At 38.5% G+C, this 17,258-nt stretch overlaps 1 protein-coding gene across 7 annotated transcripts in view; it reads right to left on the reverse strand.

Annotated features, from left to right (window-relative positions):
* The window catches only part of RTEL1 (regulator of telomere elongation helicase 1), a 47,486-nt gene extending 31,190 nt beyond the window's left edge, over positions 1 to 16,296 (reverse strand). For 4 of the 7 annotated variants that reach the window (XM_040575379.1, XM_040575378.1, XM_040575384.1 and 1 more), the window contains exons 1-16: positions 15,359 to 16,296; positions 14,956 to 15,074; positions 13,828 to 14,026; positions 13,365 to 13,458; positions 12,415 to 12,496; positions 11,714 to 11,774; positions 11,167 to 11,242; positions 10,371 to 10,455; positions 9,940 to 10,005; positions 8,998 to 9,151; positions 8,642 to 8,680; positions 7,850 to 7,928; positions 6,956 to 7,053; positions 6,436 to 6,491; positions 2,505 to 2,579; positions 1,421 to 1,499 (exon numbers count right to left, since the gene is read on the reverse strand). In XM_040575379.1, coding sequence (XP_040431313.1) covers positions 1,421 to 1,499; positions 2,505 to 2,579; positions 6,436 to 6,491; positions 6,956 to 7,053; positions 7,850 to 7,928; positions 8,642 to 8,680; positions 8,998 to 9,151; positions 9,940 to 10,005; positions 10,371 to 10,455; positions 11,167 to 11,242; positions 11,714 to 11,774; positions 12,415 to 12,496; positions 13,365 to 13,458; positions 13,828 to 14,026; positions 14,956 to 15,057 — 1,345 coding nt within the window. In that variant the 5' untranslated portion in view covers positions 15,058 to 15,074; positions 15,359 to 16,296. Of the gene's footprint in view, positions 1 to 1,420; positions 1,500 to 2,504; positions 2,580 to 6,435; positions 6,492 to 6,955; positions 7,054 to 7,849; positions 7,929 to 8,641; positions 8,681 to 8,997; positions 9,152 to 9,939; positions 10,006 to 10,370; positions 10,456 to 11,166; positions 11,243 to 11,713; positions 11,775 to 12,414; positions 12,497 to 13,364; positions 13,459 to 13,827; positions 14,027 to 14,530; positions 14,628 to 14,955; positions 15,075 to 15,358 lie in introns of those variants that run through there. The other 3 variants (XM_040575382.1, XM_040575381.1, XM_040575383.1) reach the window with 2 other exon arrangements.
* Between the last annotated feature and the right edge of the window lie 962 nt (positions 16,297 to 17,258).

Raw genomic sequence — 17,258 nt, forward strand, 5'->3', positions numbered from 1 at the left:
TGAATATTGTTTGGATTTGAAATGCAGATATATCCATACGTGCTTGCTAGATTACAGAAGAACTGTGTCACTGCTTTGTATCATTTTTGATAGAAAATCCTCCAGATTATGCATTAAGCCTAGTGTTTCTGTTAGCCCTTCCCTGCACACATACTTAGAAAAATCTACTTAAAATTATTCCTGTAACTTGAAACTCTGATTGAGCAATACCTCAGGAAAATGGTATCTGCAGATTACCAAACAGCACGTTTTTCTGTTCAGAACAGTGAAGGGAGCACTTATGTTGTGGAAACACTTACGGGGACATTACGTGGAAGAAAAAAATCTGGAAAATCATTCTTTGAAAAAAGTCACTTTTGCCCTCAAGAAAGGACTTCTGTGAAATGAATACATACGTTCTCAAGAGCATTCCATTGAATAATTAAGTAGATAGTTATGAGGCAAGGTATTTACAAAGGTCCTTGGAGAGTATTCTGTTAAAGGCGGCTTAGGCAAAAAGATCTGCGTCTCTCTTCTTTAATCAGAAAATATTTATGAAATGGTTTATGAATGTTTTCCAGCCAACTATCTCTTAACAAAAATTAAAAATAAATAAAAAAAAAAAAAACACAAAACAAAACACAAAGCTCTTTGCTACAGAGCTTCAGAATAAGCCAACCAACTATAGCTCCTCCACTATATCTGATCAATTTCAACAGAGAACTTTCAACAATTAAGAACTTTCAGTGAATTTACTCGTATAAAACCTTTGGCACACATTTTCAGTACCATATCTATACATGAATCTTCTTGTAAAAAGGTAGTTACAGGCTTAGCAACACTAATTTTGCATTTAACACTACACAGTAATAGAGAGAAATATAGCTCATATGAGGGTCTCAGAACATTTCCTAAACTTCTATGTCAATCCTCAAGGATTTCCTATTCTTACGCTGGTCTGAAGACCTTCTTTACACCCATACAATCAGCTGTTCTATAATGAAGATGATTTTCTGTCGTTGGAATAATTGTACTAGAAGAACTCCAATGCAAAGTGCACACAGCAGCACTGGTAAAAGTATATTTTATATTGAGATTGCTTATGTCACCTTGCCTTTAGAAGTAACCACACAAGTGAAAAGCGCCTCCTAGAGTCATCATATCCACAGCGGAGCTGTACTTAGAAAACTGGAAAGAAACATGCTGAAGCAATTCTAAAACTCTTTAAACTTATTAAAGTCCCAAAGCCTTAAAAATCTACCCTGCTCTAGAGAGAGCTCCAGGACAACACGAATGCCCCATGTCTCCTTCTATTACAGCAAATGACTAAAATGCAGATCGGGGTATCATCAGTTGCTTTCCCTTATTTGAATCAAAAGGAGTAGCTGAGTAGAATTCAACGCAGCTTTTGTGTAAGCCTGCCAGAGTACGAGTCCTATACCTTGTTTTTTTGCAGCTGATGAATCCCATACATTTGTCTTCTGCTTCTTCTGATTACCGTTATCCAGATGAATGTGTACCTGAAGGAAAATAACAGTGACGCTCCTAGAGACTGCTGCAAAAACGAACTTGCACTTCATCCCTCGAAAAAACTACGTTACGTTAAGGTAAGGTTAAGTTAAGGTTAGTTAATGTAATTAATGTCATTTTACACTAATAATAAGGTTATATAACTTCCTATCCGTCTTTCACGTTTTGTTTCTAGTCTGTCATAATGCACCTGACAAGGAGCAAAGAAGCCTATCACCATTTAAACAGCCATTTTCAGTTAGTTTATGGAAGCAGTATGTCATGGGCTGCCCTGAACAAAAACAAACACCACAATTCCTTGGGTACTGTCTACCAGATTGTAACTTGTAAGCTAGAAAAAGTATTATTGCACTAGAAAGACTTCCTTTATCTGACAACAAAGACAGCCTCAAGTCTTCAACTTAATATGAAATTTACTTTTGACCTAAAACAAGATCTGTTCCTAAATCTCATTATAGCACCACAGTTGATGAGTCCCAAACTGTATCTAAATAAGGACTTTGGGTTTGGTTTTTCTGAATGGCTGTACTGTACTTGGTTGGTATTAGGTTAAAGTAAAATAACTTTTCAAACTCTGATTATTTTTATTGAGAGAAGAGGAGGAAATTTCACTCAAGCCTTATGAAGAACTCCTTCACAAATGGTACTGCAAAATATGAGTCAGCCAAGAGATCAGCTTGCTGGCAGAATACACTAATTCTTGCATAATATGCAGTACCAACATTTTAATAATTCACATTTTCTGCACTTTTCTTATTTCATTTTAGATAAAACAAAAAAGTTTATTTAAAAATTGCTGTGTAGATCTCCTTTTTCCATAGGACCTAAACTAACCACATTTCCTTTGTTTTTTTTTCTGGAAGAACTTACATACCCCCTTATAGCCAACACCATAAATTGCAATACTATCCGCATCCTTCTCAGTCTTGAATACACTAAGCACAAGCATGAAATGCCACTACAGAAAAATGCAGGACTCACAAAGCTTTCCATACCTTATAGTATTTGGATATCGACTGAGGTGGCACAAAACTTGTTGTGCCTTCTGGAGGATTGATGTTGAATACTGTCTGGAAAATGGACATAAAGAAACAGAAGTTTTAACAACGGTTGCCAACAAAATCCCTAACATATTTTTGTACCCAGAAGTACCGAGAAATCACTGTAGGGATATCTGTAACTATATCTCCTTGCTTCTGTTACTTAATAAAAGGGGAAAATGTTGAACACATTTTTACAGGCAATTTCTGCTAACCACTTAACTTTCTCATTACAACAAACAATACAAGCCAGTATCTAAATATATTCAAACCATACAAATGACAGTATTCTTATTCACACTGTACTTGACTTCTGGCTGTTGATGAACATAACCACACTGCATGCTCAAGATCACAGAGAGTCACAACCATGTGTAAAAGAACTTTTAGAATCCCCTCGGTTGAAAATTGCAGTCATGATACCCTACGTTAATAATATTCTGCCTAGAGAAAAATCAAGTTGTAAGCATATTTATTTGTCCATATTTTAAATGAAAAAAAGTCTAACAGAACAGAATTATGCTTGTTATCTTTTCCTGTACATGATGTCTTATGACTAAGGATGATGATCTTTCAAACATATGGCATTTCATGAAAACAGCTGTGTTTCTCAAATATTTATAACTTCTGTTAATTTTTCTAAACAAAATTTCTTCAGACATCTAAAAGGAATTATCCAAGCTCACAAAAATATTAGCTAGTTACAATAAGAATGATGTTCTCCACTAGTCAGAAAAAGAAAAAAAAAAAAAAAAAACAGAATTCGTGGAAAAATAAACTTCTAAAATATAGCCAAAGACAGTATTTACAATAAAAATTTTAGTAAGTATTCTTCAAAAAGAAAAATAATTTTTAAAAAAGCTGGTACTAAGTTAACTGTTGAAGTCAGAGATCTGTAAGAAGAAAGTGCTGTTTTACCAAGCAAGACATTGACTGTAACCTAGTCATATGTGGTAATTTGTTATCCTGAGATATTTTTATGTGGCAGATGATTTGCAGTAACTGTCCATGTGCACGTTCTCAGCAGTAGATGAAAAGAGATCTTAGCTTTCATTGAAAGATGTACCATCCAATTCAAATAATCTTCCACCTATCACAAGCTAGAAGAGCGCACACAGTTACCTTTGGCCCCGTAGCACCCTGTAATCTGTAGGCTCCAGCCACTAGCGTCTGGCTTCTACTGCTGAGTTTCATCACCTTGCAGCTTTGAAACACCAAAAAACTAATTTAAATTTAAGGGTACCTCACGTTCCCCATGAAAGAACCAAACGTTTTCTGATTCACTGATTTCAGAGTGTCAAGTTCTAAAACGTGAGAAGTTTGGGTGAACAAAATCCAGAGATAACCACGGAAACAAACATATCTGGAGCAGCAGAATACATACAAAAGCAGAAGCAACTCTTATTAGCTTCTAGAATATGATAAAGAACAGCGCCAAGAAATTCCAAGAGACATTTCAGGTGACAGTGTAACGAATCTGATCAACCCACAACACAAGGATTGTGGTAAAAAAAGAACAAAAAAATGCAACTGCAATTTCTCTTCTACAACCTCTTCTGACTTGAATTTTTTGAGAGAACATTCCAAAATTCCTTAGGAGAAGACCCATTCCTATGGCACTGAAGCTAAAAAACGCACAGCCTGTAGTAGCACTGAACTTGACAGGGCAGACCACATACACGTGTTGCTCACAGATCAGGAGGAGAATTCTGAGACCCACACCACCAAGTGACTTGAGGAAAGCCAGGAAAACAAGGCATTTGCCACCCACACAGATGAAGCTAGCAGGGATTGCTTTGATAGTGATGGTTTCAGAAAGCAGCAAAGTTTGAATGCACTTCTTCAATCGTAGTTTTTCATGGATGTAATTCTGCGGATTCCTTTTTGGAATCCTGTAAAAGGCAGTTCCTTTTGGACAAGTGTTCTCTCCACCTGCACAGCTGGCTGGAGCACGACTCCATATACTACCAGGAGAGAAAGGGAGCACAGTAAGTCTTATTAAGTAAGAAAAGCGAATCATCTATTGGATTTACTTTGCTAACAAGCTCACTGTCTGACTGTTCTCCTGCAAGTATCTAATACTGTCTTTTAGAAAAATTTTAAAGGTTAAAGATTATTCTTTTCCACTAAACTTCAATTCTTGAAGACAAGGATTCACATTTAAGCTAAGCAAGCAAGTAAAATCTTAAGTGAAAAGCCACAAATTAAATACTGTGTAACTCACACTCTTTTTAAGATTTTCTAGCAACCACCAGGAAGACAACATGAATGCTATCAGTACATTTTGACACATATGACAAACCTGCGCTGTGTCATTCAAAATAAATAAATACAAATCCAATATTGTGCTAGAACTTCTAGAGAATGTGGCTAAATTCAAATCTGAAAGTATAAAGGGAAATATATGTGGGAATGTTATAAATCCTTCAGCAAAAAAAGGAAAATTGAAGTACATAGTTGGTACAGCACCGACAGAGAAAACAATTACATGGCAAGTTTTTTAGCAGGTGTTCTGAAAATAAGTAAGGATATTAAGCAAGAGCTCATTTGCTGCTGCTGAATGCAACGCTCGACACAGAAGTAATTCGTTTTTCAGATTTAGTAAATTGCTGTGGTTTTCCTCATTTTGCTGTCATATAGATTTCACTCTTCTTTTGCCTGCATTTAAATTATTTTATCACCATTTTTGTCACTTCTGTGTTTACAGGAAACACATCACACTTCTAAGCAGCATATTTTCCAGCAGAAAGATCTACAAGACGAGGTATTTCTGAAAGTCTGTCAGCTAACCTATTAGGCAGGCTACCAATGAACAGAACAAAACCAGAGAACCACAAAAAAAGAGACTGAATATTGACAGCCACAACAGTCTCTGAAGACTGGGATTTCTTGTACCTATTATAATTTTTAATAAAGAAAACTGAACCAAACAGGAAAAAAAGCACATAAAACCAAGACAGAAAAGCAACAAGCAACACATTAAAACGTCATTATTATTTTTGTCACCTACCTGTTAAAGTTAAGGGAAGAAAGACCTTTTTGATCCAAACAAAACACAAGTATTTGGGAAGAAAAGGTTTCACTTATTAGGAAACGTCTAATTCAACCTAAGACCTCCAGTGACTCAGGCAGAGACAGATTTCAGGCTCTAGAATTACCGAATTGCAGGAATACAGTGAACTGTATCCCAAATGTCAGCAGATTTTCTAATACGTAACGGTACAGCTAAAATGCTATTTGAACATTAAGTTCTCAAAACTTTATTACTCAAGAATGACTCAAAAACATCAGAGCTTTGATCAACTTCAAAGAAAAACTGGAAATTGAACGTCAGGCCACTGGTCCATTGCACCTTCCCATTTTATGTGAAAAACTGGGCCCACAATTGATATTTTGTAACTGCACAATAGTGAGAGTATTGACAGCACCAGACGTGTACCCACACGCTTCGAACATTCAGTTCCTGTGGCACTGAAAGGAGTTTTATTTTACTGATCCTTTAATTTAATAATTAAGTGGGAGAAAAAAAACAACTTTTGTTTGCTTTTTTACTTTAGCCTGTCTTGATCCTTTACAAGATCTCACATTCCCAAACGCTGCTGCTGAAGTGTGCACTGCTCAATAATACAGCTCCACCTGGTGGTGGCTAAAACCAGATAAATTTACCAACTCCAAAAAGGGACCTCAAAACTACAAAAAGAACCACCTGGGTAAAAATCAAAGTAGATCATCTCATTAGGCAGCAACTACAAACCTGTACATTTCCATCAATGCTCAAGTATACGTATAATCAAGAATAAGATTGATCCCTTTAATGGTATCACACATTTTTTAAACCAACTCTTCCATCTTTCAGGCTTATATAGCTGCAACGTTAGTTATTTACCTGGATAATATCTGAAAGCTTATGCAGTCCAGATGTATTGACAAATACCCCAGTACCTACAGAGAAGAACACCATGATCACTTTTAAAACACAAATATACGGTACGGATATATACAAATGCATGTATCTAAACAGCACAGCACCCTGTGAACACAACTTGAAAGTACTATCTGAAGCAAATAAATTATTTCAAGTTTTTCATCATTATTCCAGATGCAAGAAGAAACATGAAACTGGCATTCCAAAGTAAGTTTCATGTTTCTTCCACATTAGGAAGCTAAACTCAGTTTCTTAAAATTCTGTTGAGTGAACGGACTTAAATTTCCCAAAAAAAAAAAGGACTTAGCAGCCAAACTTAATAAAATGACAGAGGTCCTCAGGGTCAGATTTTAGTTTTTACGAGTTTTATAATTTAAATACAATGATGACTTTATCCTCTTCCCCCCAAACAATACAAGCTTCCAATTACTTAAATTAGAGAGAAAAGTCCAAGTGAAATGACTAACAAATTCACACTTACGGCTTGAAAGAAACTGTAAAATCTGCTCTAGTGACTCCAGGAGTAAGGATTTGGTCTGGAATGTTATTTGGGCCTTCGCAAACAGATCAAAGATGTAGCTGCAATTTAGAAAGAAAAAAAGCTCAAATCAGTAAACATCGTAAATAATCACACGGACACAATTACTATTCTTTTACAGCAAGAACAATTTCACCATCTAGTAGCAAAACATGTTCTTGTCTCTCTGTAAAAATGAAAAATATATGGGAATGTAAATAAGTATTTGGTCATAAAGATAGCAGATAACAGGAACGTGACAGAAGGCATACTGACCACATCCTTTACATTTTTCATGATTTATTTACAACACGCGTATTAATTATCTAATTAATTAACTACAGTACATTAAATTAGAAAAAGTTTTACATGCAATCTCTACGGTTTCTTTACAGTGTACAACATGCATTAGTTTAGAAGCGGACTTACAGAGCTCTGGGATACCTCAAATCAAACGACTGCAGCATTAGTACCTCAGCTTAAATTATAATGTCAAATTTGAAAGAAACAGTGAGGAGCTTCTTCCAGTTCAGAATACCTAGAGGCACACTCAGCATAGAATTTTCCTCTCTTGGAGAAGGGAGTTCCATCACAAACAATTGCTGCAGAAAGATGATTTAAGAAAACCCAGACCCTTAAATAAACATTATTCCCAGAAACTAGAATATTACTACCAATCCTAACACCTGCTGATAGACTATTCACATACTCACTCACTGTTTGTCCCATTGCAGGTTTGCCATGTAAATACAAAGAACTGATTTTGTATGCTAGAAGCTCACACTAGACTCAAGTTTCATCTGTGTTTAGAATTTATTTTTCTTTTAACATGCAAACATATTACTGAGATGAAATTACCTTCCATCTTTGGTGACTCCATTTTTATTTGGTGGCAACTCCACTTCATCAATTGCACTTTCCAGCTGAAGAAGAATTTCTTTGAAGGAACCAAAAGAGAAAAAATTTAGGGTTCATAAACTCACTTTGGGGACTCATCTGAACCCCTTTTTCAATCAGACTTTATTAAAAAAGTTAGTGGCTCCCTCTACCGAAACAAGTGAGAACTGCCTTAAAGACAGCAACCTAGCTGTTTTCTTGATCCTGTAAACAAATCAAGATGATTAAGAACAATTTCCTAGATATCAGGTCTAAATATTTAATAAAACTTTAACAAGTTCCTATGACCTCAACTCTTGGATTGCCTGTGATACTCATAAGATACAGTTGTAAGCTACATTTTAAATTCTTCTCCATAGATGGGGAAAGTTATTTGTGGAAATGCTTTGCAAACATTAGACATCTCAAGCCCTCACTATGATTGCTACGTAGCATCACATTCTTACAGCAGAAGAATGCGACTAATATATTGCCAGCACATTGACAAGATTAGACAATAAGGGAACTTCTGGCAAAGAATGGAGTGATGCCTTCATCTGGCAATGCTCTCACCTTCAGGGGAAGTAACTGCAACTAAACATTCCACAAAATGCTCAGAAAAAAAGAGACAACTTAAAACTTACATGAATTTCTCAGTTATGTGCAGATGTCAACAGAAATGCTACATGAACCTGATTTATAGTTGTTGGCCAAATTGCCTTTTGAAATTGTTTCAACAATTTTTAACAACACACACACAAAAAGGAAACTTACTTTTTATCTTTGCTAGATCTTCAAGTTCCATGTTCAGCCCTGGTGAAGAAATGAAAGATTTCAAAAAGGATGTTTCATGCCTGTTTCATTCCTAGTTTCTTTTAGCCTTTTCAAAAATGATGGATATGAAGTCTAGGTCTGTGCATACAGAAAGACATCTCCTGTATTCCACTCACTGCTCTCTTTCTCATGAAAGACCCCTTACATCACATTGGTTTAGCCAAAGCTTTACATGTTTGTCTGACATTAGTAATGAACAATAATTTATCTACTACTGAGAGTCAGTTTCCAGAAACTTCTAGTTATTTTCTAGTTCTACTTCCCAGTGAAACAGTGTTTTGTGGTTGTCAACACACCTGAATTGTCCACCTCCATGCTGAACTCAGCATTTACTTCTTTCTGCTGAACTGCTTTGGCTTGTTCTTCCAGTAGTATATTTAAAGTATCAATTGCTGAAGCTAAATCGTAGGCTGTCAAGTCAAAAGAAGATGACTCTTCACACAACTTCTCCTAAAATATCAAGGAATGGAAGCATTATTTGGACTGCACAATGTGCTATTTGCTCAGGCAATTTCAAAGATAAATAGATCATAGATGACCAGACTTGACTTCCTTTCTGATCTCCAGCTCAGGCCAGAGGACATTTTCAAAAACCTGAAGACTTTGATTACTACTAGGCATCCTTTTTGCCAAACACTTTTCCCTTTTCGGCATTACTGGTAGTTGGACATCTTCCATCTAACAGCAAATCAGCGCCATCAAAATCACTTTTGGTTTTAATAGGCATCACATCCTTTGTGTCCTTAATGTTGCTGCTTATAGATTTTTCTTGACATCCTTTAATGTCAAGTTTTGAGCCAACATAGAGGAAGGTCTCATAAGGCAGCACTTCTTTTTTTTTGTCTCCAGGAGTGAAGATTTGGCAATATGACAAGAGTCATGTTTGTCATCTACTGCACTTGGACAACTGATGTGGTTGAGCTTTAAGAACGAGCTTCCATGTTTTCCTACACCGTCAAGAACTCTTTAAACAAGAAAATGAGCACCCGTATAAATTTGGAGATCTACCCTTCAGGAAAAAACTACCACCTTGTAGAAAAAACACAGTAGTGTTGAAGGACTGTTAATTAAACTACAAAGCTGTAACTGTAATGGAAACAAGAAATATTCAAGATAATTGACATTAACGACAGAAATAGCTGGGTACAGATTTTACAGACTATTTGTAATACAGCAGTGGTCTTTTTTTCTTTTTTGGATGAAGCTTGAAAAATGGTAACAGAGCAGAAACAACTTACCACATTGTGAGCTTCATCAAGTATTACCACGGTCCCCTTCAGGTCTAAGTTGTGCGCTCTTCGGCTCTGAAGATAAGAAAGAGAATGAAAGAATGGAAATAAAGGCCACAGAGAAATACAGATTTGATTAACTAACAAAATAGCTCAAGGCATAGATTTGTTTTTTGTTTTGTTTTGTTTGAGAAAACAGCAAATAATTGCTGTGGCTACCTAATATATAAACCACAGAACCACTTAATCCAGAAATGAAGGTGATAAAATGCATCACATAAAAGTTCATAGAGGTTAAAACTGAAATTGTAATAAAGAAGAAAACATTTGTGCAATACACTTGCTTGCTATGCATCCATTCTTCACAGCTTATCCACTAAAAGCCAATGTGAAATAAATATATGAAAAAAATCACATTTTAATACAAAGATATATGTTACCTTTGAGTCTAGTAAATAGTTGTAAGGCATAAAAATAATATCCGCCTGCTGCTTCAGGCTTCGAGAGAGATAATAAGGACAAGCTCTGTTTAAAAAAAAAAGAAAAAAAAGTAGCACAAGTTACTAGGTAATACTTCCAGAAATATTAGAGTGCATCCAACATTCCTGTACTATGTTTCATGCTCTCAGTGATTTCTAATCAGCTTCTAAAGGAACTGAAACTGGCATGTTTGATTTTAGGGCAAATGATTAGCTCTACTCATACAACATAAGTAAAAAGAAGCATAGAAAATAATGCCTAGTTGTGCATACAGAACTACAAACTCGGAAAAAGAAAGAGAATAAAAAGAAATTAAAGGAGAAAGTGGCATTCATTACTCCATTATCCTTTCAACCCTTAAAGCTAAAAGTAAATGCTGGGCTGGATTATTTTATCTCAACAAGTCAGTCACCTCATCCTCTTAAATTTGAAAGACAATTGCAATATTCATCATATCAGATAATATTGGCAGCCTCTGCTCAAACAAGAATTAAAATACTGGTGAGCCTGATGCTGATCTGACTCAGTCTTTACAGAAGTAAGAATAGAAATAAACTGCTGTGTGGTGAAAAGGGCTCTAATGTAGATAGGATTTTGTTGGAAGCTGTCTCTGTGCAACGTATTTATCCACTTCACTTTGCTCTTACTGTTGCTCTGCTACTTTAGCGTATGTCCAATTCATACCAAGGTATTTATAAAACTAAGCTGATGAATAGTTTTCACCAATGAGGAGGAAAATCAGAGGGGAACATTTACCTATGCTTGTTTCCATTTTTAATCAAGTCTTCAATATCCATGATCGAGTTGACCAGTTCTTTCTCTGTACTCTTTTCTGTGAAAAGTTGTAACATTACAACCACAAACTTAAGTAAAGATCATAGAATATCCTGAGTTGGAAGGGACCCACAAGGATCCACACAGGCCCACCCAATAAATAAATAAATAAATAAATAAATAAAATAAATAAATAATCATGTCTGAGTGTCCAAACACTTCTTGAACTCCAACAGTCTTGCTGCCATGACCACTTCCCTGTGGAGCCTGTTCCAGTGCCCAACCACCCTCTCAGTGAAGAACCTTTTTCTTTACATGACAATATCACACAAATATTTGTTGTTACCTGTCACCACACTCATCCACTTCTTACTATTTGGTTCTTGAAAGACATCAACGCAGAGCAAAACTCACACCCATGCATATCACACACAAATGCAGACTATGCCAGCTCTTTCAAACTTCTCTACCTGCCTAGCAAATAATTCCCTCCCAAAAAATAGCGCTTTACTTCCACACCCAAACTCACCTTCTACATTGTTATAAAAATGACAAGAACGAGTCATCACTTTCATTCGGCACATATAGATCTGCAAAAAATCGCATATTTTATACAACAGTAGCACAGCTTGCCAAGTGTTGGAAAGCAAGTCAAGGGGTGAAGAGTTATTGGTTTTCTGTAATGCCAGCTAATAAATATATGCTAGTCACAATTCTTTAGTTTTAAAAACATGAATCCCTCTGTTCCCCTTAAAAGGTACACTCTTTTTTTATGTGGCACAGAATGCTCACATGCTTGGAGGGAATTTGGTTATATTTTGCCACAAATATTTTTCAAAAGAGTAGTTTTTGATATTACTTGTAAAAATAACAAGCAAACCAATCACTGAAGCATTATTTTGAAATTGTTATTGCCACTGAAAAACACTTAAGTGGTAAACCAGACAGTAAATTGCAAACTATTAATCATCTCTCATGTTCTATACAATCACATCCTCCTCTGGATGGAAAATGCTACCAAAAATGCAGACTTAAATTTTGCACTAACTAAAATAGATATGGCAAGTTCCTCCAAATGCATAAAGAACAACTAGTACCTTTCACTACAGCCTAATAATAAAAATAATGTAATAAAAGAATGTCAAAGTTGTGAATTACACACTTTATGTCAATAAATAAATAAATTAAAAAAGAAAAAATCTTGCATGTTCTTATTATGCTTATTTTCACCTGCACGTGGTTGCTCTCTTGTCGTTTCACTTCACTATTGATGCAAAGCTGCTCTCTGGAACCCAAAACACATATCTTTGGCCTGTTCAAACAGAATACACAAAATTGATGTTAAAAATAAAGCAAGAAAGAAGAACACAGTTGTACCTGTCTAGGCTGGGTTTAATATCTCAAATGTGAAAAGTTCACGAGAAATAGATGAGCAATAAAACAAGGGTCAGAACCAGAATCAATAAAAGCATGTTTGTAACAGCTATATATATGTTTTTGACTTTATGGTACTATATTTCTCCTGGTAACAGTGAGAGGTAATGAGTAGCAGCTTACATCAACCACTGTAGAATCTGGGTTCTGTTATGACAGTTCAGCCAAATAAGCTGGGGCTGTCACCTATTACAAGCCATTCAAGAGGCAGCAGTCACTGTTATGAAAAGATTATCGCAGGAATTAATGCTCTATAATCGTTCATAACACTTTTTCTTCCCTCCTTATTACAAGGTTGTATCTTCACAAGAAGCATATAAACGAATTATTTCTGCAGATCCAAAAGGCTCAGTTGCATGCTGTCATTCGTGCCAACAGCCGAATGCTGTGACAGACGTTGGTACAACAAAACAAAGTTCTTTGTGGATTTACTTCATTCTTAAGGAGTTCAACTTTGTAATAGCTTCCCACTATCTTAAAAGGGGGGAAAAAAAGGAATATTAGAAGCAAACATGTGAAGAAACGAAACCAGACTGAATTCAGGAAATTCTAGGATTGAATGAGAAAAAAAAAACATATCAAAGAACTTCAGGTTGTACACATACTCACTGAAATGTAGTCCTCTTAGTGTGCATCTATTTTTATACATTCATAAATTTATACGTACATAAATTCAGACAACAATTAAAACAGGGATTTTCTCCACCTTCTCTTTGAAAAGGAGCATTATCCTAAATTGTACTTACCTGTAGACTGTGTTCTTCAATTCATTAATGACCTGTGTAAGTTGTGAGTGCGTTCTGGATGCATAAATTATTTTAGGAATGTCAGTGTAATAAGCTGCCAAACAGAGGGAAAACAAATCAGAAAATCATTATTAACACACCAAGAAGAACACAAGATACTGTTAGTCTCCTTTCCCAGCCGGTGCTGCGGTAACAATTTGCCTTGTAGAGACAGCAAGAACTTTTGTCATACAACTATCCATACATGCAAAATGAGCTAAATGGATTTCTAATGCTCTAAGAAAATTAAAAATACACAGAACACCTTTGAAATCTGTAAAACAGCGTGAATCTGCGCGGCAGCTGCTAAACAATGCCTCCATGGCTTTTATAATTCCATACTTTCTAGGAGTGATAGATAAAAGCAAGCGTTCACTAACATTCCTGCATCATTCCCGCTGAGCATAAAAGTCAAAGTACGTACCTGGGACATCAGCATCCGTGGCAGCATTACCCCAGGATGACATGGGTCTGTCAGGAAAGAGCTCGACTCCATTCATACGCTGTGCAATTTTGCGGGCTGAGATAGTATCTTTAAAGTGCTCCCGCCAGGCCAGGGTGGAACACAGCAGGCAGAGCGTCTTTCCTGTACCTGTAGGGCTCTCCAGAATGCCATTTACCTTCTTTATTGAAGAGAAATAAAATAAAAAAGGAAAAAAATAAAAAAAAAAGAGTAACTAGCAACGAGATTCAACTAGAACAGGTCATTGTGCTGGACTACATTTTCCTCAGTAAAAGAGCAACCAGTATCTGGTAAACTATACCACACAGACGAAAAATACGTACTTCACACAGAGCTTTTATAAATGCCCGACCTGCAGGGCACTCTAATCAACTTAGTAAAGCCCAACCTATTAACCTCTATTTAGCAGAGGAACTCTCCACTCCTAGAGCAACTAGGATGAATTCTATTTGAGCTAAAAATACATGAAGATATTAGATGTTATTGCAAGACCCCAAAACGGCTCAGATTGCAGACTGCTTATTTCCTTTAGAATGAAGACTACGCCTCACGTCACAGCTTAGGCAGAACATTTTGCAAGCAGGTCCACTTTTAAACACCTAATCTTACTGAACATTACAATTTTAAAGCGCAAAGCAATCTTACAGTTTACAATACTACTCACTTAGTATTCCTTTACTGTTCCAGGTTAGGCAGAAATATCCTAGCTACGATTACAGTGACCATCACTTGCACATTTCTGAGTATTTAATAACTGTATACTAAAATAAAAGTAGAAGTAAAATAGATTTTTAAAAGGTGGCATGCAGTAGAAGTAAAATAGTCAGAGAAGGCTTTAAAAAGGCAGCATACAGACAACAAAAAGGAAACCTGAATAGCGATGGTTTCTTAGCAGATGAACCAAAGTGCATGAAGGAAACAAAGTGCCACGGAGCTGCCCTGCGACACGGGCAGGAACCGAGGCTTGTCACATGGCCTGAATTTTTGGGTTGACCCGCGCGGTGCCGGGAGCTGGGCTCGATGATCCTTGGGGGTCCCTTCCAACTCGGGATATTCTATGATCCTATGATTCCTGGGGGGAGAACTCACCTTCTGCAGGCACTCGAGCACCTTGGCCATGTACACCTCCTGGCACTTGTACGGCTGGAAGGGGAAATCCACCGGGACGCCGTTCAGCGTGATCCTGGGCATCCTCACCGAACGGGGGCCTGCAGCGGAGCGCAGCCTCGTCACTCGCCCCGCGGACGGGCCGCGCACCGCCTCGGGCCCGGCCCTGAGCCCCGGTCCCGCCGCCAGCAGCCGCCGCCTGGCCTGGGGGAGCGCGGGCACTCGGGGCCGGGCCGGTGCAGCCAGCAGCCCCGGGACCCCCCTCTCCCAGCTCCCAGCTCCCAGCTCCCAGCCCCCATTCCCGGTCCCCGGTCCCGGCCCCCGGTCCCGGCCCCATCGCTGTTGCCATGGCAACGCACCCGGAAGCGCGGCGCCCGCCGCTCACCCTCCGCTCCGCCGTTCGGAATCCCCGCGCCTGTCTCACGCCCCCGCTTCCGCCCCGTGCGTCCTGCGACACTTCCGGCGGGGCGCCGTCGCCAGGCCTGCGCCGTTGCCAAGGGAACGGGGCCTGGGGGGCGCCGGCTGGGCCCTGAGGGACCCGGGCCGGAGCAGGCGGCGTTGGGGGCTCGGGGCCTGCCCGTCCCGGGGCCTTCCCCTCCCGCCGGGCTCCGCTCCGGGCCCCTCGGCCTCAGAGAGGCCGTCGAAGGGTTTCTGTGTGCGTAGGGTGCCAGCAAACCGCGCAGTGTGGGAATAAACGTTCAGGCGCGGTTTGTCTGTTTCCCCAGGTGTTACAAAAGCACGGTTTTGTGAGGGGGGGAGGTAGGAAGCCAATATCCCATGCCCGTCTGTGTTCCTGCAGCTCCCCACACCGCGAGGCGGCCGCTGTGGAGATGCAGAACAGGAGGCGGCTTGTTGTACTGTAATTTTCCCTACTTAAAAAGAAAAACCACTACCCCCTGCTAGGGGTAGTGTTTGTATGCAGAAGTGTTCAAATATTTTAAATTAACCATTAAAGGGAGCAGGCCTTAAATGCGAGCGTTATATAATCTGATCTCAAGTTTCTGGTATATTCTGCGTCTTCCCTGTGTTCAGTTATGGGTTTGCTGGTGTGTTTTGTTTGCCAACCTTTAAATTCCTTGAGTTGAACTTGCCTGGCTTGTAAATTGTCTTTAATTATGGCTAATGGGCTACAGAGTTCAGAGTTATTCTTTCAGTACTTCTCAGTGCTCCACGCTAAATGTAACAACTGATTTTGGTCATGTTTCTGTGTGAACTCTTTAACTCGATACCCATCGTGCAAGATTAAGCTGCAAATGAAATGACTTCATAAAAACTGTAAAATGCCATGAGAGTGAATGAGATTTATAATGGAGAATAAAGGCATAAAACTGATCACAAATATATGGAATATCGTCATTATTTCATTTAAACATAGCTTTACTACACTGAAGAATAATATCAGTACTGCATAAAATCCGATTATTTTAACTGCTATTTAAGTAATGTTGATTTAAGCAATGTTACCTTTAGAGAGAAGAGCTGGAAGGCTACCAAACCCAAAAAGGAGCGTGAGTCAGCAGATGCGCCAGTGTCCAGGGGCAAATGAGTCAGCACTGGCTAAGTGCTCCTTATCCTTCTGGAGGGTTGTTTCTCTGCACCATTTACCTTACTTGACCAAGTCTGCAGTGCCGGCGTCGGCAAGCCTGCCTGTCAGCGCTGCACCCAACCATTCTGAAAACTACGAGCAGAGAAAACAAAATCTTGTAAGTTTAGAGAGAGACATTTTTTTTCTCAATTAAGTTTGCTGAAGAATTGTGAAGGTTTACCAAAACTAGAACATCTGTTTACTTTGTGACGCAGACAGGACAAGTAAAGGCATTAGTTTTATGCCTGGACTGTCACGCTGATGTCTGGCTCCCTAGGACAAAATCCAAAGCAAGAGTTTGGAGAAGGAGGAAGAGAGAGAAAAGGAAGGTTTTTAAGTAAAAAGAAAGGTCAGAACAGTGATTATATGGCAGGCCTGTCCCAACACCTTTAGCAGTCTCTACATGCTAAGACAAGGAAATACAGGCTTACTGGGGTTCCTCCCTGCTTGCTCAAATTAGTGGATGGTGATCTTGGATGAACTTTTTTTTCATTTGAAGTTGTGCCTTCAAGGAAAGAAATGTACAAAAGAAAAACCTTGAAAAAGGTGATCCTTAAACTCTGTAGGGGAGTGGGTGTATGAGTGACTGAACTGCAGAGAGTCCTGCAGGCAGAAGGCTTGTACAGTGCAGCAGTACAAAGGGGATAATCTTCATTTTTGTTCAGAGGCCACCTATGCAGGATTTCCCTTCCCAGACAAG

Source organism: Cygnus olor, chromosome 16 (genome assembly GCF_009769625.2).
Source record: "Cygnus olor isolate bCygOlo1 chromosome 16, bCygOlo1.pri.v2, whole genome shotgun sequence".
In the NCBI taxonomy this organism is placed as follows: Eukaryota; Metazoa; Chordata; class Aves; order Anseriformes; family Anatidae; genus Cygnus; species Cygnus olor.